General features: G+C 35.8%; 1 protein-coding gene across 3 annotated transcripts in view; it reads left to right on the top strand.

Moving 5' to 3' along the window:
- OLFM3 (olfactomedin 3) overlaps positions 1-7913 on the top strand; it is a 193938-nt gene extending 186025 nt beyond the window's left edge. For 2 of the 3 annotated variants that reach the window (XM_065876826.1, XM_065876845.1), the window contains exons 5-6: positions 5892-5998; positions 7097-7774. In XM_065876826.1, the coding sequence (XP_065732898.1) occupies positions 5892-5998; positions 7097-7774 (785 nt within the window). Of the gene's footprint in view, positions 1-5891; positions 5999-7096 lie in introns of all 3 variants that reach the window. The other variant, XM_065876836.1, reaches the window with a different exon arrangement.
- The last annotated feature ends 12490 nt before the right edge of the window (positions 7914-20403 follow it).

The following is a 20403-nucleotide window of genomic DNA, read 5'->3' as shown; positions in this document are numbered from 1 at the left end:
CTTCGGATGCATTGTATTTCTGCAGTGTCTGTTGTAACTTCTTTTTCATTCCGAATTGTACTTATCTGAGTACTCTCACTCTATTTCTTGATGAGTTTGGCTAATGGTTTATCAATTTTGCTTGTGTTCTCAAAGAACCACCTTTTAGTTTTATTGATCTTTGCTACTGCTTTCTTTGTTTCTATTTCATTTATTTCTGCTGTGATCTTTATGATTTCCTTCCTTCTGCTAATTTTGGGTTTTGTTTGTTCTTCTTTCTCTAGTTCATTTAGGTGTAAGGTTAGATTGTTTATTTGAGATTTTTCTTTTTTATTGAGGTTGGCTTGTATAGCTATAAACTTCCCTCTTAGAACTGCTTTTGCTGCCTCCCATAGGTTTTGGATCATCGTGTTTTCATTGTCATTTGTCTCTAGGCATTTTCTGATTTCCTCTTTGATTTCTTCAGTGATGTCTTGGTTATTTAGTAATGTATTTTTTAGCCTCCATGTGTTTGTGCTTTTTACGTGTTTTTCCCTGTAATTCATTTCTAATCTCATAGCGTTGTGGTTGGAAAAGATGCTTGGTATGATTTCAATTTTCTTATATTTACTGAGGCTTGATTTGTGACCCAAGATATGATCTATCCTAGAGAATGTTCTGTGCGCAGTTGAGAAGAAAGTGTAATCTGCTGTTTTTGGATGGAGTGTTGTAGAAATATCAATTAAATCTATCTGGTCTATTGTGTCATTTAAAGCTTCTGTTTCCTCATTAATTTTCTCTTTGGATGATCTGTCCGTTGGTGTAAGTGAGGTGTTAAAAGTCCCCCACTATTATTGTGTTACTGGCAATTTCCTCTTTTATAGCTGTTAGCAGTTGCCTTATGTACTGAGGTGCTCCTATGTTGGGTGCATACATATTTATAATTGTTATATCTTCTTCTTGGATTGATCCCTTGATCATTATGTAGTGTCCTTCCTTGTCTCTTGTAACACTCTTTATTTTAAAGTCTATTTTATCTGATATGAGTATTGCTACTCCAGCTTTCTTTTGATTTCCATTAGCATGGATTATCTTTTTCCCATGCCTTCACTTTCAGTCTGTATGTGTCCCTAGGTCTGAAGTGGGTCTCTTGTAGACAGCATATAGATGGGTCTTGTTTTTGTATCCATTCAGCAAGCCTGTGTCTTTTGGTTGGAGCATTTAATCCATTCATGCTTAAGGTAATTATCGATATGTATGTTCCTATGACCATTTTCTTAGTTTTGGGTTTGTTTTTGTAGATCCTTTTCTTCTCTTGTGTTTCCCACTTAGAGAAATTCCTTTAGCATTTGTTGTAGAGCTGGTTTTTTGGTGCTGAATTCTTTTAGCTTTTGCTTGTCTGTAAAGCTTTTGATTTCTCCATTGAATCTGAATGAGTTCCTTGCTGGGTAGAGTAATCTTGATTGTAGGTTCTTCCCTTTCATCACTTTAAGTATATCATGCCACTCCCTTCTGGCTTGTAGAATTTCTGCTGAGAAATCAGTTGTTAACCTTATGGGAGTTTCCTTGTATGTTATTTGTCATTTTACCCTTGCTGCTTTCAATAATTTTTTTTTTTGTTTAATTTTTGCCAATTTGATTACTATGTGTCTTGGCATGTTTCTCCTTAGGTTTATCCTGTATGGGACTCTCTGTGTTTCCTGGACTTGGGTGGATATTTCCTTTCCCATGTTAGGGAAGTTTTCAAGTATAATCTCTTCAAATATTTTCTCTGGTCCTTTCTCTCTCTCTTCTCCTTCTGGTACCCTTATACTGCAAATGTTGTTGCGTTTAATTTTGTCCCAGATGTCTCTTAGGCTGTCTTCATTTCTTTTCATTCTTTTTTTTCTATTCTGTTCTGCAGCAGTGAATTCCACCATTCTGTCTTCCAGGTCACTTATCCGTTCTTCTGCCTCAGTTATTCTGCTACTGATTCCTTCTAGTGTAATTTTCATTTCAGTTATTGTATTGTTCATCTCTGTTTTTTTGTACTTTAATTCTTCTAAGTCTTTGTTAAACACTTCTTGCATCTTGTCGATCTTTGCCTCCATTCTTTTTCCAAGGTCCTGGATCATCTTCACTATCATTATTCTGAATTGTTTTTCTGGATGGTTGCCTATCTCCATTTCATTTAGTTGTTTTTCTTAGGTTTTATCTTGTTCCTTCATCTGGTACATAGCCCTCTGCCTTTTCACCTTGTCTATCTTTCTGTGAATATGGTTTTTGTTCCACAGACTACAGGACTGTAGTTCTTCTTGCTTCTGCTGTCTGCCCTCTGGTGGACGAGGCTATCTAAGAGGCTTGTGCAAGTTTCCTGATGGGAGGGACTAGTGGTGGGTAGAGCTGGCTGTTGCTCTGGTGGGCAGAGCTCAGTAAAACTTTAACCCACTTTACTGCTGTTGGGTGGGATTGGGTTCCCTCCCTGTTGGTTGTTTGGCCTGAGGCAACCCAACACTGGAGCCTACCCAGGCTCTTTGGTGGGGCTAATGGCAGACTCTGGGAGGGCTCATGCCAAGGAGTACTTCCCAGAACTTCTGCTGCCAGTGTCCTTGTCCTCACGGTGTGCCAGAGCCACCCCCCACTTTTTCAGGAGACCCTCCAACACTAGCAGGTAGGTCTGGTTCAGTGTCCCCTGGGGTCACTGCTCCTTCCCCTGGGTCCCGATGTGCACATTACTTTGTGTGTGCCCTCGTAGAGTCTCTGTTTTCCCCAGTCCTGTTGTTCTGCAATCAAATCCCGCTGCCTTCTAATTCTGATTCTCAGGAATTCCTCCTCCCACTGCAGGACCCCCAGGTTGGGAATCCTGACGTGGGGCTCACAACCTTCACTCTAGTGGGTGGACTTCTGTGGTGTAAGTGTTCTCCAGTTTGTGAGTCACCCACCCAGCAGTTATGGGATTTGATTTTATTGTGAATGCGCCCCTCCTACAGTCTCATTGTGGCTTCTCCTTTGTCTTTGGATGTGGGGTATCTTTTCTGGTGAGTTCCAGTGTCCTCCCGTCAATGACTGTTCAGAAGTTAGTTGTGATTCTGGTGTTCTCGCAAGAGGGAGTGAGGTCACATCCTTCTACTCCACCATCTTCAAAGACGATTTTAATAAAAATTATCTAGGACAACTTTAAGCAGCCTAGTATATCAGGAACCCTTGCAACTGCTACAGGCTTCTTTCCTCCACACTGTTTCCAGACAAGGCTGTGTGCCCTCTAAGGAGCTGCTTCCATATACAGTCCTCAAGTATATTATGTTAAAAGACAAAGGTTCCTCCCATTAGGTTAAAAAATCCAACTATAAAATCCACCTATGCTCCACTTATAGAAAACATATCTATCTCCCAAGCCTCCAGGAAAGATTCATAATATGTATGGTAAATCCTTTTATCAGTTTTCCTACCACGTGTGTGTCACGGTGAGGTGTCCCTTACTTCTCTTCAAGGCAGAGCAGCTCCATCCTCAGCTCTTATCTCCTCTGCTTAGACACTAATGCATTTTATTTCATCCTACACCTTTAATTATCACTCTCCATCACTTTCTGCCTTCCAGAAATTTGTTAAAAATTTCTTCTCTGGGCTTCCCTTGTGGTGCATTGGGTTTCCCTGGTGGTGCAGTGGTTAAGAATCCACCTGCCAATGCAGGGGACACGGATTCGAGCCCTGGTCCAGGAAGATCCCACATGTCGCAGAGCAACTAAGCCCGTGTGCCGCAACTACTGAGCCTGCACTCTAGAGCCTGTGTGCCACAACTACTGAGCCTGAGTGCTACAACTACTGAAGCCCGCACGCCTAGAGCCCATGCTCCACAACGAGGAGCCACCACAGAGAAGCCTGCATGCCACAACAAAAATAGCCCCTGCTCACTGCAACTAAAGAAAGCCTGCACACAGCAACGAGGACCCAATGCAGCCAAAAATAAACAAATAAATAAATAAATAAATTTATTAAAAACAAAAAGTTTGTTCTCCACTAATGGCTCTGTACCATTCCCTTTGCTTTGGGTTTTTTCCCCCATGTTTTACTCCTTTACTATCATTTTAATGAGATTTTGCAAAATAAAGGAGATAAAAGCACCATCATCTTAGCCAGTTACTTTTCATATTTTATCTATTTTTGCTATTTGTATTCTGTTCAACAAAAGTATTTATTTTTCATGCATAAGGAAGAAGTCACATATTTTATTTGTGGTGTTTTTTAGGGGGAGCAATGTCTTTCTATTTATTTCCATACACTTATAGTTTAAATTTTCATGCACTTACCATTGTGAATTTAGAAATATTTATGTAGGTCATCATTAAAGATCATATTACTTTCACTTATTTAGTGCATTCAGAGAATATACGCAACATATTCTTTCAGGATACATTTACTTTTTTCTAGTTCAAACTGATACTATTTTATTCACATATTGTTCATGTGTTTATACCAAGTTGAGCTAATATATTCTAAATAGGTTTAACTGAAGATCTTGCTATTCAATACAGATAATGCCACAAAGACTTCTGATTTGCTCAGTTTAACAGGTCTTAGGAAGTTATAAAGTAATTCCTTTATATAAAACATATAAAGATGCTATCACATCTAGTTTCTTCAAAAAAGAAGAAAAAAATATATTCGGTTTAGGTTTCATGAAAAGCTGGAGATTACTAAATGTGTAGTTATCACTGAAGCAATAGCACAAAATATAATGTTATCGCTCATCATCTTTCTAACTGCATGGCTTAGTATTCTGCCCATTACAAATTATTCTTATGAGGAACACACATAGAGAAAAATGAGGCAAAATAAGCCCTAAGTTACAATTAATTTTGTCCTTTATTTGCTTTGGGGATCTGTTCTTTCCCTTCCAAACATACAGGAACTGACAGGCACTAAGTAGAAATTTATCAGTTCTAAGGATAGGCAGAGGAGGATCTAAGAAACATGGGCCATATAGAACAATTTTTTTAAAGTAAAAAAAGAACACAAAGAAAAGAGGAGTATAAATGGATAGGAAAATTTCTTTGTTTAGACCAAAAGTCAACATTTACAGGCAGTCATATTGCCTTTCACAATGTGTACGATAAATCACTTTTAAATTATTCTGTTGTAAAAATCTCACAAAACGCCTGGGTTTCTTTTTGGTTTAGACTTTGGCATTTATGAAGTCCAAGCTTTTCCTAAGATTTTATTCATAGATAGAGTGATAAAAAATATAATTTTTCAAGAAAGTCACTAGTTTTTTATCATGTATTACATCAATTGATACTCTACATCTTTCACTGCATGGGACTACAGGGTATGAGGGCTTGAGTTTTGTGGGGGTTTTTCCCTGTATCTTTAGGGCTGCTCTATCAGGCTTGCACAAGGCATTTACCTTTCAAAACTCTACGTCTTTCAGGTAGATTGTGATTACATTTTTTTAAATTATATTCTATAAATATAACTTTCACAGGAGCTGCTCATTTACCAATACAAACTGAAAATCGACTTAACAAGAGTTCTTTCTGGCTTGCATAAGTAGTCCAAAGTCTCAAAGCATGAGCAGAGAGGGTCAGGTGAGGGGAAGCTGATGATCAGGTAAACAGCATCATGGAAAATTTAATTTTGCTGACTTCTTTACTTAGAAGCAGCAGCTGGACTGGTATAATGATAATGACGTTCTTCATTTATCTCTTTCCAGATTGTATAAATAATTTCCCATTTTAAAATTCCACACTTTAGATTTAGAGCACTGAAAAAGCAACTACTCATGGTTCAAATTATAGTTAAATGCATAGCATCCCACATGAATGATCATTTATTCAGAATGTGGTATTAATTCTATTTGCTTTGTTTTAGGATTCCTTTCTTTGCTCTTGGTGTAAGTATGTGTGTTGGAATTATTGCCATGTTCACCCAACATGTTCATGTTACTCTAATTCCAGCATGTGGCAAATTGATGAAAATCACAGGCCCAGTTACAGTCAAGACATCTGGAACCCGATTTGGCGCTTGGATGACAGATCCCCTAGCATCTGAAAAAAATAACAGAGTATGTTGCTTCCTCAAATGCCTTTGCTTAAAATTATGTTTTATTTAAGCTTTATGCCTACTAGACCATCCATTATTTTTCAGGGATATTAGTTTCAACTTGAAAAGTGTTACACTGTTTGCAAATATTTTCAGTTTGATAATATTAACATATCTACAGATACATGGCAAACTTATTTTAGTAAAATGTTCTATCCTATAATTCATCAGTATAGTGAGTCTAATTTTTTATTGGTTATTACTGTTTTATGCTTGAAAAGGGCTAGTTACAAGTATACAAATTTTTCTGTACATTCCTTCTAGAATTTGCTCCTTGGTGTGAAAAAAAAACTAAATAAGTAAAAAAGCTCAAGAGCTACCCAATTCACTAAACAAGCTAAAATATACCTAGAATCTAGGGGTAATTTTAAAGAAAACAGCGTAGAGGGTATTTGGCAATGCCTGTATTATGAAAATCAGTATACTAGAGACTTACCATAGCTCCATTTATGTTCTATTACAGAACTCAGTACACATTAGGATTTTCAAGGGTTACATCCAAGCAAGTTTAGTAGCTAAGTTAGTAAAATTATTTCATTAAAAGGTGGTTGTACCTATCAGCTGATCCAATGAACAAGTATTACTAGAAGGTTCTTTGTTATCCATAAAGGAAAAATAAATTGAATGCTCAAAATTAAGCCATATATTTTTCAGAGCAAGGGATGGAATAAATAAATTTTCTGAACGTGATATTTTTTGCAGTTATTACTAATCAAATTGATCAGGTAAATGAAAAAAGTGATGTTATTTGCATTGAAATATGTTTGATTCACTCAGTGATATGCACTGAATGGTAAAAAATTTTTAAAACAACAAAAAAGAAAGGACAAAAAGCAAATCAACTTCAAGGCAGTACATTTAGTTGTTTCCTTTCCACACAGACCATGTCACTATTTTTGCAAAAGCCTGCAGTACTATCAAACTGCAACAGGTAAGTGGTAAGAGAATCTTCCAGAGCCTGAGAATGACAATATTAATATGTGCTGATTCTCACTGTCTTTATTTTGGAATTCTCAAAAAAGTACAGAATTTAATTACTCCATTTTTTCCTTCTTCCCAGGTTTGGTACATGGACAGTTATACTAACAATAAAATTGTCCGTGAGTACAAATCAATTGCAGACTTTGTCAGCGGGGCCGAATCAAGGACATACAACCTCCCGTTCAAATGGGCAGGAACTAACCATGTTGTCTACAATGGCTCACTCTATTTTAACAAGTATCAAAGTAACATCATCATCAAATACAGCTTTGATATGGGGAGAGTGCTTGCCCAAAGAAGCCTGGAGTATGCTGGTTTTCACAACGTTTACCCTTACACATGGGGTGGGTTCTCTGACATCGACCTAATGGCTGATGAAATCGGGCTGTGGGCTGTGTATGCAACTAACCAGAATGCAGGCAATATTGTCATCAGCCAACTTAACAAAGATACCTTGGAGGTAATGAAGAGCTGGAGCACTGGCTATCCCAAGAGAAGTGCGGGGGAATCCTTCATGATCTGTGGGACACTGTATGTCACCAACTCCCACTTAACTGGAGCCAAGGTGTATTATTCCTATTCCACCAAAACCTCCACATATGAGTACACGGACATTCCCTTTCATAACCAATACTTTCACATATCCATGCTTGACTACAATGCAAGAGATAGAGCTCTTTATGCCTGGAACAATGGTCACCAGGTCCTATTCAATGTCACCCTTTTCCACATCATTAAGACTGAGGATGACACATAAGCAAATGTAATTTGTGTTCATTGATCTAACAGTGTCATCTGTGATAAACTCCATAGGACCCCTTCTGGTTTTTCTTTATAATAACTTTCATCATTTCTCCAAAGCATTTTTTGTTATAAAGTTGGTGTTTCAAAAAACATCTGAGCCTGTATAAACTAACCTGTTGGAAACACATCTTAACTCCTAAATTTACAAGGCCTATCATGTCCTTGTCATGAAAAGCACTAAAATGAGTTTAAGTGGCTAAAGTCATAGTTTTACAAAAGATTAATGATCTGCCTTATATTAGAGTCAGAGATTAATGGTGGCTTAAATGCATGAAATGTCTTTTTTTTTTTTAACTCTGTCATTTTTTTACTGTCTTTTGCTCCACATCAGAAAATATTTTGGTAGGGATTAGGAAAAAAAAAAAGCACTTCCCCGCCATTTATTTCTAAAAACGATTTAAGGATCTTATTTATATGAGAAAATATTATTAATCATTTTGCTGTTATACAGTTCTCTGATGCGGTGCTGTACAGTCATTTTTAAATCTCTTGCTAACATTTTATTGGCAATAGGTATTTCTACCATTGTAACCACCATTGTGCAACTGTATCTCTTCACTTCTGTGAAAGTAAGTAATATTTTTTTATAAAATACACTGAAGTTTAATCTCAGTAATCATTATGGGTCACTTTTTCAAGAGTGGTCAAAAAGGAAGTATCTTCTCAGCTTACCCCTTTACATAAGCATTATAAACTAAAAAGAAAATCAAACCAGATTCCTTACAATAGAGTCTTTATTTTACCCCAAGTTTACTGGACCACTGACATGGAATCCTAAAATTGATTCAGTAAGGATGAGTTATTCTGATCACTCCACTGAAAGCAACCCATATAGTTGCTTGCAAAGATGCAGTTGAGTCACAACTGACTTGAGTTGACTCTACTCATTTATTACACATTCAAATTCTGTTCTTTATAATTAAATATATTAATGTTTTAACTTAAATTTTACACACAACTGGCAATAATGTAATTTCTTGTGTCAGGACTCTAAAAGTACAGGAAGCACATGTGAAAACTCTTAAAAATAAAATTTCTGTAATGTCATCTAGACTTATAAATTCTGGAGAGCTACTGGCAAGATTGTGCAAAAGAAAATTGTGGGAAAACTTGGGAGTTGTCTGTGTGGTTTATTGTATAAATAACCAATTTAGAAAACAACATGGGACAGCAACCCCGTTACCCTAATTCATTGTGTGCAGAAATACTGTAACCAAAAAATAAAGCTTTAATAATATTTTATGTTAATAACACCAAAAACATATAATCAATATATATAAAACATATCACTGAGTTTGGAGGTACTTTCCACATACTTACCTAAGGCAGTTTTATGGAAACTAGTGTGGGTTGGTTTTACAATTTAAAAAGCATATTCTATAATAAATAATATATAACTTAAGCTCTTGTGAATGTTTAGTTTCACACATATGCAATATCATCATTTCCTTTGTAAAGTAAGAATATAATAAATCAGATAAGGCATTGTATAAAGAAATAATACTTAAGAGTAATTCATTTCAAATGTCACAAGTAAAACATCATTCTCAAATATCTCACTGTCAAAACTGTAGTATGAAAAACTCAATCTCAAAATTGTTAAAATTTAACAAAGATTTCTTTTTTTGCCTACAAAAAGTTATTAGCATGATTTAATGACCATTCTGGGTTCTTCTGCAATGCTGTCTTCTCTTTTAAACATTTATATATGTTCTCCTCTGCTTCTGAAAGTTAGAAAATTTATGGGACTCACTTGTCATTGTACACACACCACAAAAATAATCAGTCAATACTTTGTACATCAAGAGTTTGTATGAAGAAAGAAAGTCAATTTCAGAAATGAATGAGTTTTTAGTATATGGCCTCTAGCAGATATCTGGGTCTTCATTACTTTTTAAAACAATAATGTAACATGATATCACATAAATTCAAAACCTCAATGATCACAGCTTTTTTGTGAGATGTACGGCTTGTAAAGCACTTTATTGTTTTCTATGTAAGGGTTCATCACCACATCCAGGTTACAGTGTATGTGCTGCTAGAGCAGGCACAGATTTTATTATTGTCACTAGAAGTGGGGTTGACATGGGTTTAAAAATGTAATTTGCATTAAACACTTAGTTTAAAAGCATTTTTCTTAATAAATTATTATCAGTGTGTGCCTGAAATAAATAAGAACTTACTCTAATCACTGCTTTTTTTAAAAATCTCCAACAAATAAAATAAATTTTATGAGGGAAATAATGACTATTTTAAAATCATACACATAATCCAATCCATAAAGAAATCCAAGCTCAGAAAGTTTTAATTCTAAGTGAACTGTGTAACTGGAATTTTCTGAATTAACCATATCATTAACAAACTTCCATGTCATTTAAATAATAATATGGGGCTTCCCTGGTGGCGCAGTGGTTGAGAGTCCGCCTGCCGATGTAGGAGACACGGGTTCGTGCTCTGGTCCGGGAGGATCCCACATGTCGTGGAGCAGCTGGGCCCGTGAGCCATGGCCGCTGAGCCTGCGCGTCCGGAGCCTGTGCTCCACAACGGGAGAGGCCACAACAGTGAGAGGCCCGTGTACCGCAAAAAAAAATAATAATAATAATAATATGATCATGGTCTGATTATGTTTGTGTGACATTTGTATCTGTGGCACTTGAATCATAATATTTATTACTTGCACCTGCACTTACATCTATGAGTTCACAAAATGACAGTGTGTTAGTGCATTACCAATATGTAGAGATTAAAAAAGAAAATAATGACAAGTGCCTATATGCCACATTCCATATAGTGATATGGTTGTGATAAGATTTACCATGAACTCAGAATCTCTGGTTCCTATCATCATACTCATAGAGTTATTTCATCATTATAATCTATAGTATTCTCTGATGACATCTTTTCTTCATAAAATTGATTCTTAGTCCTAACAAGAAAATGGCGTTTACATCTGAAAATTACTACCAAAATTAAAATTACAAATTTTTCGAACAGAATTATTTTAAAAATATAAATATAAAATTGTACTTATGTTCATCAACAAATGAAACCAGTTATTTTTCTACTAAGGTAAATTATATATACATATAATTATACATATTATAATCCATAATATGTATAATTATACATATTATATATATATATATATATATATACACACACACATATAATAATCCCTTAGCTTTATTCTCCTTAAAAAGATTTTTTAAAAACCCTATCTAAGCACTCAGCATTACCAAATTGTTTCTTTCTTCAAATGCTAAATTTGAATGCAACTGATAGCAAAATTCAAAGTATCCCTTCGAGTTAGAGCAAATATGAAAAATTATTGACACTACAGTGTTTCTAAAAGCCAAGCCTTCTAGAAATATGGATATTTTTGAAAAAGAATAAAAAATGGCATCTTGCTGACTTGACAAGGTAGGTATGATTATATCCTTTACTGAAGGTACAATTTGAGTTCCTATGACAATATAAAAGAATATGAATTTATAGACAAAGCATACTTTGCCTCTCCATCATCACATGATTAGTGGACCATGAAAAAAGCTACTAAAAGTGGTCTACCTAGCACAATAGGCAGGGAGCATTAATTAAAATTTAGATGCTATAGGCTGATACAAAGCCTTAATCTCTGACTGCTCATAGCTAGAAACAGTCATTTCTAGAAAGGCTCAGAGACACTAAATATCATTCAGTTCAGTAGGCTGTATCCATACTGAAATCAAGATCATGGAATGATTTCTGTTTCTAAAATTAAGTAAGCTCAGCGTAAATCTCTTAGCTGATAGTTTGTCATAATCAGTTACTCTTCATAAAAGGTCTTGAGCTTAATAAAATGTGTTCTTTTGAATTGTTGAACTCGAACTAGAAAAAACACTGTGAAAACATTAGCTGATGGAAGAAAAACCAACTTCACCAAACTCTTTTAGTTATTTTTCTATCAAATAATGAATTCAATTGATGGCAATCTCTTGAATAAAGAAAAGCGTTTACTATTTAACCGGTCAGAAAGAAATCCTCCCCGAACTGACTTTACTAGGCTGATTTTTCTGAATCATACCTTAATATTATGTGATATAGTTTATCCCTCTTCATCAGGGTTAGAGCAACTTTAATCATGTTTGGAGTCTGCCTTGTCTCCAAAGCGTCAAACTAATTGGCAGAAGATGTATCCTCTTTGAAGCTCAGTTCATTGATTGCCAAATAAGTTTTACAAGTATAAATTAACATTAAACATGACTTGAAAATTATATGAAAAAGGACATAAAGTTGTACCTTGTCAAGAGTACACAGTACTTTTCATAACTATAACCATCTTAAAACATTATTCATAGTTAGAGATATGGAGCAAAATGGTGAATACGAAAGAGATCTCAGGAATAGAGCTGCAAGAAATCTGCTGGTAAACCATACACACATATGCAGTTCAGTACAAAGTTACATCCCTACCAAAGCTATAGTCTTCCCAGAAGAGACTGCACACATTTTAAAAAAAATAATTAAAATATTGCCATAAAATATAATTCTTACCACAGTTCAGACTTGGAAATATTGCACATCATTCAGACATTATCAGAAAGTAAATACTATATGACAAAAGTCTTGAAAATGGAGCAAAAAATGAGCTGATGAAAAGAAGCATTAGCCATTTTAAAGGGCTTCATGGGCATACATTCTAGCAAGAACAAGCAGCAACAAAAATATTAATGAAAAGTAAGTTTTGATTGTACTAACTGCTATAAAGGGAATAATTCTATCTCATAAAGAGTGACTGGGTGTTTACTAGGGGCAGGGTGGGATAGGAGATCTTTAGGTGGGATAGTCAAGGTAAATTCAGTTAAGGAATGAAATGTCACCATCTGATCCACACAAAAAATTTTACCTCTTCCTTTCCATTCCTAGAAATCCATGGATGAAATATTTCTTAATATTTCTCTTTTCAGAAGTTTGTTTTGTTTTGTTTTGTTCATTTTTTGTTTTTTTAACTTGGGAGGTCAAGGATACACTTCTGATGATGACTGAACTCCCTGAAAATATATGCTAAATTTAGTGTGTGCTTGTACATTCTTTTATGTAGGGGACTTACAGCTTTCATCACATTCTCAAAGAAAGCCATGACCCAAAAGATCACCACTATGTCAATGAAATTTTAATCCCAAATTTATTAAGCATCTTTATGACAAGCACTGAATGTCTGCCATCTGTCTTGCAATACTCAAGAATTTAGCTTGTTTCAGAAAGAAATTAACATCCTAGTATTACCCATATTTTTTTTCTTCAGAAGAACGCAAGATTAAGTTGTTCCCTATTAAAAACAAAACAAAACCTCTAATGGGACTTTTTTCTATTTGGACCAAATCCAATTATTTTTTTGTGATCCAGCTTTAGAGCACACTCTTGCCACATTCAGTGGCCAAGAGTCTCTATTATGAGGCCTGTCCTACATCTATTGGAGTCTGGAGAACATTCTCTTATAGTTCTAATGCGGCCTTTTAGCAGCACCATTAGAATCTGACTGGAATTGAGGAGATGTAGTGTGCTCCATCAAATTTAACTGCAAACTCCTCTTCTGAAATTAGCTACCGCAGCAATGCATAAACAGCAAAAGAAAAGACTGTAACACTTGCCTTGGTTTAGAAGCTACTGTGGTTGATATGCATGTAATCAACAGCTACAGAAAATAAAAATAATTTTTATTTAAAAAAATAACCCTAGTCATGTTTATACAGATAAAATCATACTGAGTAGATAACTGAGGCTGCTTCCATCAGTGATATTTTGTTTGATTTCTTTTTGTTCCCCAAAGTACTTAAGCAGACATTCATTAACTTCCACTCTGTTATGAACCAAAAATAATAAAAATAAATATCTGCAACGTCTTTAAACTCCATTAGAAACTATTCTTGGAAGATGTAGTACACATTGAAAAAGAATTTCAACATGTCTTTGTATAGGTAATGAGTTCTTATACTCAAATGACATTCTTGCCCTTCAGGTAAAGTCTGGCCCAGAAAAGTGGTTAAAAAGTATAATTAATTTATTATTAGCTTTTTTTCTTGCCATTCTTCCTTAGAAAATGTACACTAAACAAATATAAAGAACCCTTTCCATTTCATTGTTTTCCATTTTTCAAGGCTATTTCATTTCTATTCTTTCATGTAAGGCTTTACAATATCCTTATGGAATAGGGAGGGCAAAACATATCATTCTGATTTCACAAATGAGTAAACGGTACATTTATGTTTCCATGTTTATATTTCTCCAAAGATAGTTCACAGGCACCTCACATTCAGTATGTTTCAAACCAAAATCCTTATCTTTCCTTCACCTGCCCCCCAATCTATTTTTCCTTCCTACCCCAGTTAACAAAAATACCATCCCATCCACAACCTTGTTTTCTACCATACCTTTGGCTCTTTAAACACACCTGTCCCTTCTATTATCAGATTACTATGATAAATAAATAAATCTAATCATATCTGAAATCTAAATCAATGCTATTCCAGATATTTGTTCTCAACCATTATCTTCCAATTTGTTTGGTTCTCTCATTGTTTCCTGCTCCATTCAATCAACCCTCTAATCTTCATCTCCATGCCCAGAAAAACAGATGCCCTCTTTGCAAACACCTCTTCTGTTTACTGACCTCTGATTCCTCTCCTATATAATCAGCTTTACTTTTTGCTTTGGCCAAGGGCCACTTCCATCAACTATGGCTTTATAGAATACTTCCTGATCAAGCAAGCTCCCCACTTTCCAAGTCAGATTAAATGGTGGGTTTTATACCTTTCCTCATAATTCACATTTAAGACTGACCTCTTACTCTCTAAATTTGTATTTATCATTCAAAATTCACTTAAAATACCACCTTATTTCTGAAGCTTAGAAAACATCATTCTCTCAAAGTACTGATCTTATAGTATCAAAATTATTACATCACATTTTAATTATTTGTTTCTTCCAAGTTAGTGTGGACTCCTCAAGCATAGGGACAATGAGTTATATTCCTTATATTTCCTGGCACAGTGTCTGATACAGAATAATCTCACAGTAAACATTAATAACCAAAGAAGTATAAGACCGAATGACAAGGTGACCACCTTCCCATATCTAAAAACATTAAAAACATTGTTCCATTCCGAGAACATCCTAAGAAATTAACTTTTCCAAATTTATTGTATTGAAAATAAATTTCCATTTCTTACTAAGGTCAGATTTTAAATATAAGAAGCATAAAGACAAAATGGAGCTTAATTTACTCTTTGGTTAAACTGATCTCTTCAAATAAATTTTATTTCAAAAGTAAATTTTATTTCTATAGCTACCATGGTCATTTGCAGTCTCACCTTAAAACTCATTTTCTTAAAAGGAAAAAGCATTTAAATTTTCACCCACTCAGTTTCTGGTTCCTTATTTTGCCTTTTTTTCTCCTGTAAGTAAAGACATCTCTTAGATATATATGTCTTGGAAGAACAAATAGGGTTTTATCAAAGAGGCATGTGCTACCAGGTCAGGAAAAAGTGAAAGAGTCATCATTCTCCTCTCACCTGTTACCCCTTCTTCCTTATTCTGTGTTTTCAGAGGGTGCATGAACAAGAAATCTGATGTTCATTAATCTGTCAATGGTTCTAAGTAAATGCACCTTCTAAGTAACATTAGTGAAGATCAGTTCTTCCTACAGTGCAAGAAACTCTTCCAGAAGGCAGAATATTTGTTCTAAAATTAGATCTAACTGCATGTCTTTGAGCAAGTTTGTTGGTTTCTGTAAATGAAAGCACTGGGCTCTCAGTAGTTTTCAAAAGCTGCCCTTTAGAGCTTGAGGTTTCCATAGGGATCCCTCATTATAGGTGGTACCTATAATGCAAATGCTCCATCAATATAAAGGTGGCATTTCCATAAATGAACTCATCTTTCTGACACAAGTGTCCCTAGGGAATAAAGTCTAATCTTCTTAACACAATACACACAACCCTCCATCATCCTCAACAAATAAATACTTCGATTTCACTCCTCACCATTTTCCCCCTGCTATTCCTTCTCACTATAGCACTATCTGTAGTATCTTTCTTACCTGGTTAATTCTTGCCCATGTTTCAAAGATGAGCTTAGATTGTGCTTCTTCTAGGAAGCTTTCCTAACTATTCCCTCAGCTGTGCTATTTGCTCCCTTTTTGTTTTGTCATATTACCTGGTAACTGCCTCAATCACAGCACTTTTACTACAAGTGAGTATCTGTTTACTTGTCTGCCTCCCATCCTGGACTCTTGAGTCTCCTGGGATCATTTATTAGCATAGTATTCCCTGGCAAACGGTAAGTTCTCTATGTTGCTGACTTGACCAGCGAAACCACTGTATTTCTTCAATAATATCACTAATATCTTCTAGACATATTTAACTCTTCCACCACCCTGATTTCCTATGCCCAAACTCTCACTAAAATACAAAAAATATGTTGTTTTTTCTTTCAAAGGATTTTTCTTCCATCTTAATGACTCACGCCAATGTCACAGGTAAATAATACAAGGTCTTACCATCTTCTACCTACAAAATGCCAAATGTTGCTGGCAGATATCTCTGTCTCCAATCTCTTCTCACAAAATCTAACCTGCATTCTTCCATCAGTTTCACCTCAATAAAGTATTATGACACTCCCTGTTCATTAGCAAATCATAGCTTTTTGTTTCCCATTAAATCAATTTCAGGCTGCTCTGACTAAATCCACCTGTCATTTACAAATGTGCTTTCCATTATTACCCAATATACTTCCTCTGGCCCAGACATAAAGTCTACATACATAATATAAGCCTTCTTTCCTCTAAGCTTATATCCACATTCTGAATGTTTTCACTCCTCTCTTGTTATCAGAATCTTTGCTAATGCCTCTTGGCCAAATGTAAAGCTCACTTAGTCCAAATAATTCCATACAGAGCATCAATATTAAAATGTAAAGAAAAACAGGAGTCAGACAAATTCGCAAGGAAATGTGTGGCTTTTGTTTCTGCAGGAATATACAGTGATGTGGTGAAATGATTGTCAGGGAAGGACTAGGTCACATTTATAAAACGAACAGACATAAAACCTTGTCCTTGACCTTACAGTCTAATTACTTACTTTCTCAACTATATGTGAGCTGTTAGACCAACCTTTGTCAGAAGCTGACTAAGGATGCTATAAAATCTCCTCAAATAAACCCCATATTTGAACCAACATATCATTGCAACTCACATTGTTTATTTTGCTCTGGAGGAATGATACAATTTCTAGTGGTTCTAAGAAATAGAACCTCCTCTAGGGACTTCCCTGGTGGTCCAGTGGTTAAGACTCTGTGCTTCCAATGTAGGGGGCACAGGTTCGATCCCGGGTTGGGGAATTAAGATCCCACATGCCATGCGGCACAGCCGGAAAAAAAAAAAAACAAAAAAACTCTTAACTTCAAATGTCAAATAACAATAAAGAAAAAAATAGAACCTCCTCTAATGAATCCCCAAAGGAAACTGGACTCTTTGTTAAAGAATAAACAGCTCTGGACTACAATGAAATTCCTCTTTGGGGCCCATAACCTTCCTGGGGCTTTCGTAAGGCTGATTTTGAAACGTATTATGTCTAACAAAAGCTTCTTGGAACTCCAATATTTCAGTTCCACCAAAACAAGGGAGGACAGTTAGGATCAGAATGCGTAATAAAAAAAGGAAGGAAAGAAATCAGATAAAGGGAGAAACTAAAATAAAGCTCAGTAAGAAAACAATAAGTTTAGGTTATACACAAGCTGATTCTAAATTGAGACAATCCATTCCCTCAGTCAGGGGAAATATTTATGGTCTATCTATGAAATTCCAGGTGTACCTATTAAATAAGCTAGGTACTAATTACTGTGGACACTGAAGATAATTAAAGGCAGACTTAGGGACTGCTTTTATAAATGCTGCAGTCCATAGTACTTAACTAGGTGTGCCATGAATTTCATAAAAGTAGGAGGCAGGGGCTTCCCTGGTGGCGCAGTGGTTGAGAGTCCGCCTGCCGATGCAGGGGACATGGGTTCGTGCCCCGGTCCGGGAAGATCCCACATGCCGCAGCAGCGGCTGGGCCCGTGAGCCATGGCCGCTGGGCCTGCGCGTCCGGAGCCTGTGCTCCGCGGCGGGAGAGGCCACAGCAGTGAGAGGCCCGAGTATCGCAAAAAAAAAAAAAAAAAAAAAAAAAAAAAAAAAAAGTAGGAGGCAGACATGGACCGCTTTAAATGCTTCTTGATCAAACGCAGCTGCAAGATTCAATTTCATGTCACTGAATCTGCTTATTTTCTCTACTTTTCATAGAATGCCAAACAAGTAAGCTCCATCATGGTAGGGACCACGGTTGCCTTAATCATGTTTTTATCTGCAGTGTCTAAATTAGTGCCAAGAATATAGTAGTATCCCAAGAAATAACAGTTGAATGAATGAATCAATCAATCAGTAGTTGAAAATCAACAATTATCTCAGTCAGAACTCCAGACTGTGCATCTTAATGTTTGATATAGTTTAGTTGCTTATTTCCTAATTAGCTTTTGAACTGCTTTGAATTTTTTATATTTATAGTCATAATAGAATTAAATACTTGTTTATTTAAACACAAATGATTAAGTAGCTGATTAAGAGAAATTCCAAGTCTTGAGTCTACAATAACACAAGCCAAATACCTCAGTTTTTTACTGGTCAAGAGGTAACAGTGGAACAATATGCTTATTACAAGACTTTCTATAGCTATTATCACTACTACTACTAATAATGATGCTAGACCAACAATGGTAGGAAAGATTGATAGTATCTGTTTGCACTTCTGTGGTCAGCCTTTTTTTTAAAAATCAAATAACAAAGACAAGTATTTTGAAATTTGGGGTTGGATTTCTTATTGCTTCCTTTATTCATACTCATGGAGTGCTAAACTACTGAAAGAGAAATTTGCTTTCTAATAAGGACTGAGATATATTCATTAGATTTTTCTTTGTCAGAATTTTATTGTTCCACTTTTATAGCAAGGCTGTTTAGCCCTTCTTATAGCTAGCAAGCAATTGGAAATTCCTTACTTTTCCCTAAGAGAGATAGAGATTCACAATATAAAGTCAGCATTTCCCTAAAAATCATCAACATCTGTTGCAGTCATAAGTAACTTGCCTTTAGAGTCTCCCCAAAACATCCTGTAGAGCTTTGCCTATACCCACTGCTTCAGCCAGAAAAATAAAATAAATGCCTTGTGAGAGTTATGTAATGGCCTAAGGGAACAGAGTTGAGTAAAGAAGGCATAAAGTTTGAAGTGCTATATATGACATAGGCACTGATTTTGATTAAATTAGGTGTACTGGACAATTTGCTGATGTTCCAGTTCTGTGTAAGTTCTGATTCCCCTAAATGCCACAGAAGTACTATAGTATAAAAAGAGAATAAGGAAAAAGAAGTTAAGTTCCAAAAAGTTATCCTTTACATATATATGCTATGTTCACTTTATTGATGTACCAAATTCTTAAACCATATAGGGTCTTCAGTTCATGTTGACACTGTAGATTTTTTTCTATAACCTAGACCCTCAGAGACACAGGAGTTGTAAAGTCTTATCTTACCAGCAATTTACAGATATTCAAATGGCTAGAGTACAGAATCATGCTGAGCTTTAATCCCTAGCAGAGAGAACTGATCCTGCCTTTCATGTCATCATCAGGAAGGCTGTGTCAATATAATTCCACTTTTACTGAATGCCATCTATAAACTACAAGCTAATACTGAATCTTCCTTCGGTAAAAGGAGGATTTTTACTGCCTAACGTGTTCATCTATGTGAGATATAGGTTTCCTAAGATACACCTATTCAACCTGAGATACAGTTTCCCTAAGCATAAGAGATGACCATGAAACAAGAATTCACAATTCTTTATAAAGTATCTTAGTCAATGCTGTTTTTAAAAAAATAGAAATATTCAACAAGGTTGACATTTTGATTATCTATCCAAAAAAGTGAGAAATAAAGCAAACAAAAAAAAATGTAATCTGGATTGTGGTTTAACTCATCCCTACTCCCATTGGCAGGGGTCAAAAGGGGGTCTTGATTACTAAGAATAAACTTTTTCCCTCCCCTATCCTCCTTGTGTCTAATGCGGAAGAGTGAAAGGGAAGGCAGAGAACTCTGTGTGCCCCTGGCAAAAACTCTCTGCCTCCCCAATCCCCACGGTCCAACGATCACAGCCTGTGGTCAAGTCTGATATCTTTATTGTCCAAGAAACCTAGGACTGTAGGTCACTCCAATCTGCTATGGCATTGCACATCCACTTTCAGACTTCTGACTCCCACTCAGAGCATCCTCTAGAACTCAAAATCTGTCATAGCAAAATCCCCTACCTTTCTAACCTTCACTCTCAATGTCCCCTTCACCTTAATCAAACTGAAACATGGCTATGGTACTAGTTTTTGAACCTTGCTCAATTTCTTGGAGAGATGTTTGTTGGGTTTTTGTTTGATTTTTCATTCTGTTCTTTGGGATCTACCCTCAGAGATCCTGAGTTAGTTGGTCTGAAATGGGGCTCAGCAACAGTATTGCTTCTGAAGTTTCTCAGGAGA

This window comes from Phocoena phocoena, chromosome 1 (assembly GCF_963924675.1).
Source record: "Phocoena phocoena chromosome 1, mPhoPho1.1, whole genome shotgun sequence".
Taxonomy (NCBI): Eukaryota; Metazoa; Chordata; class Mammalia; order Artiodactyla; family Phocoenidae; genus Phocoena; species Phocoena phocoena.
This window is presented reverse-complemented; position numbering and strand designations above follow the sequence as displayed.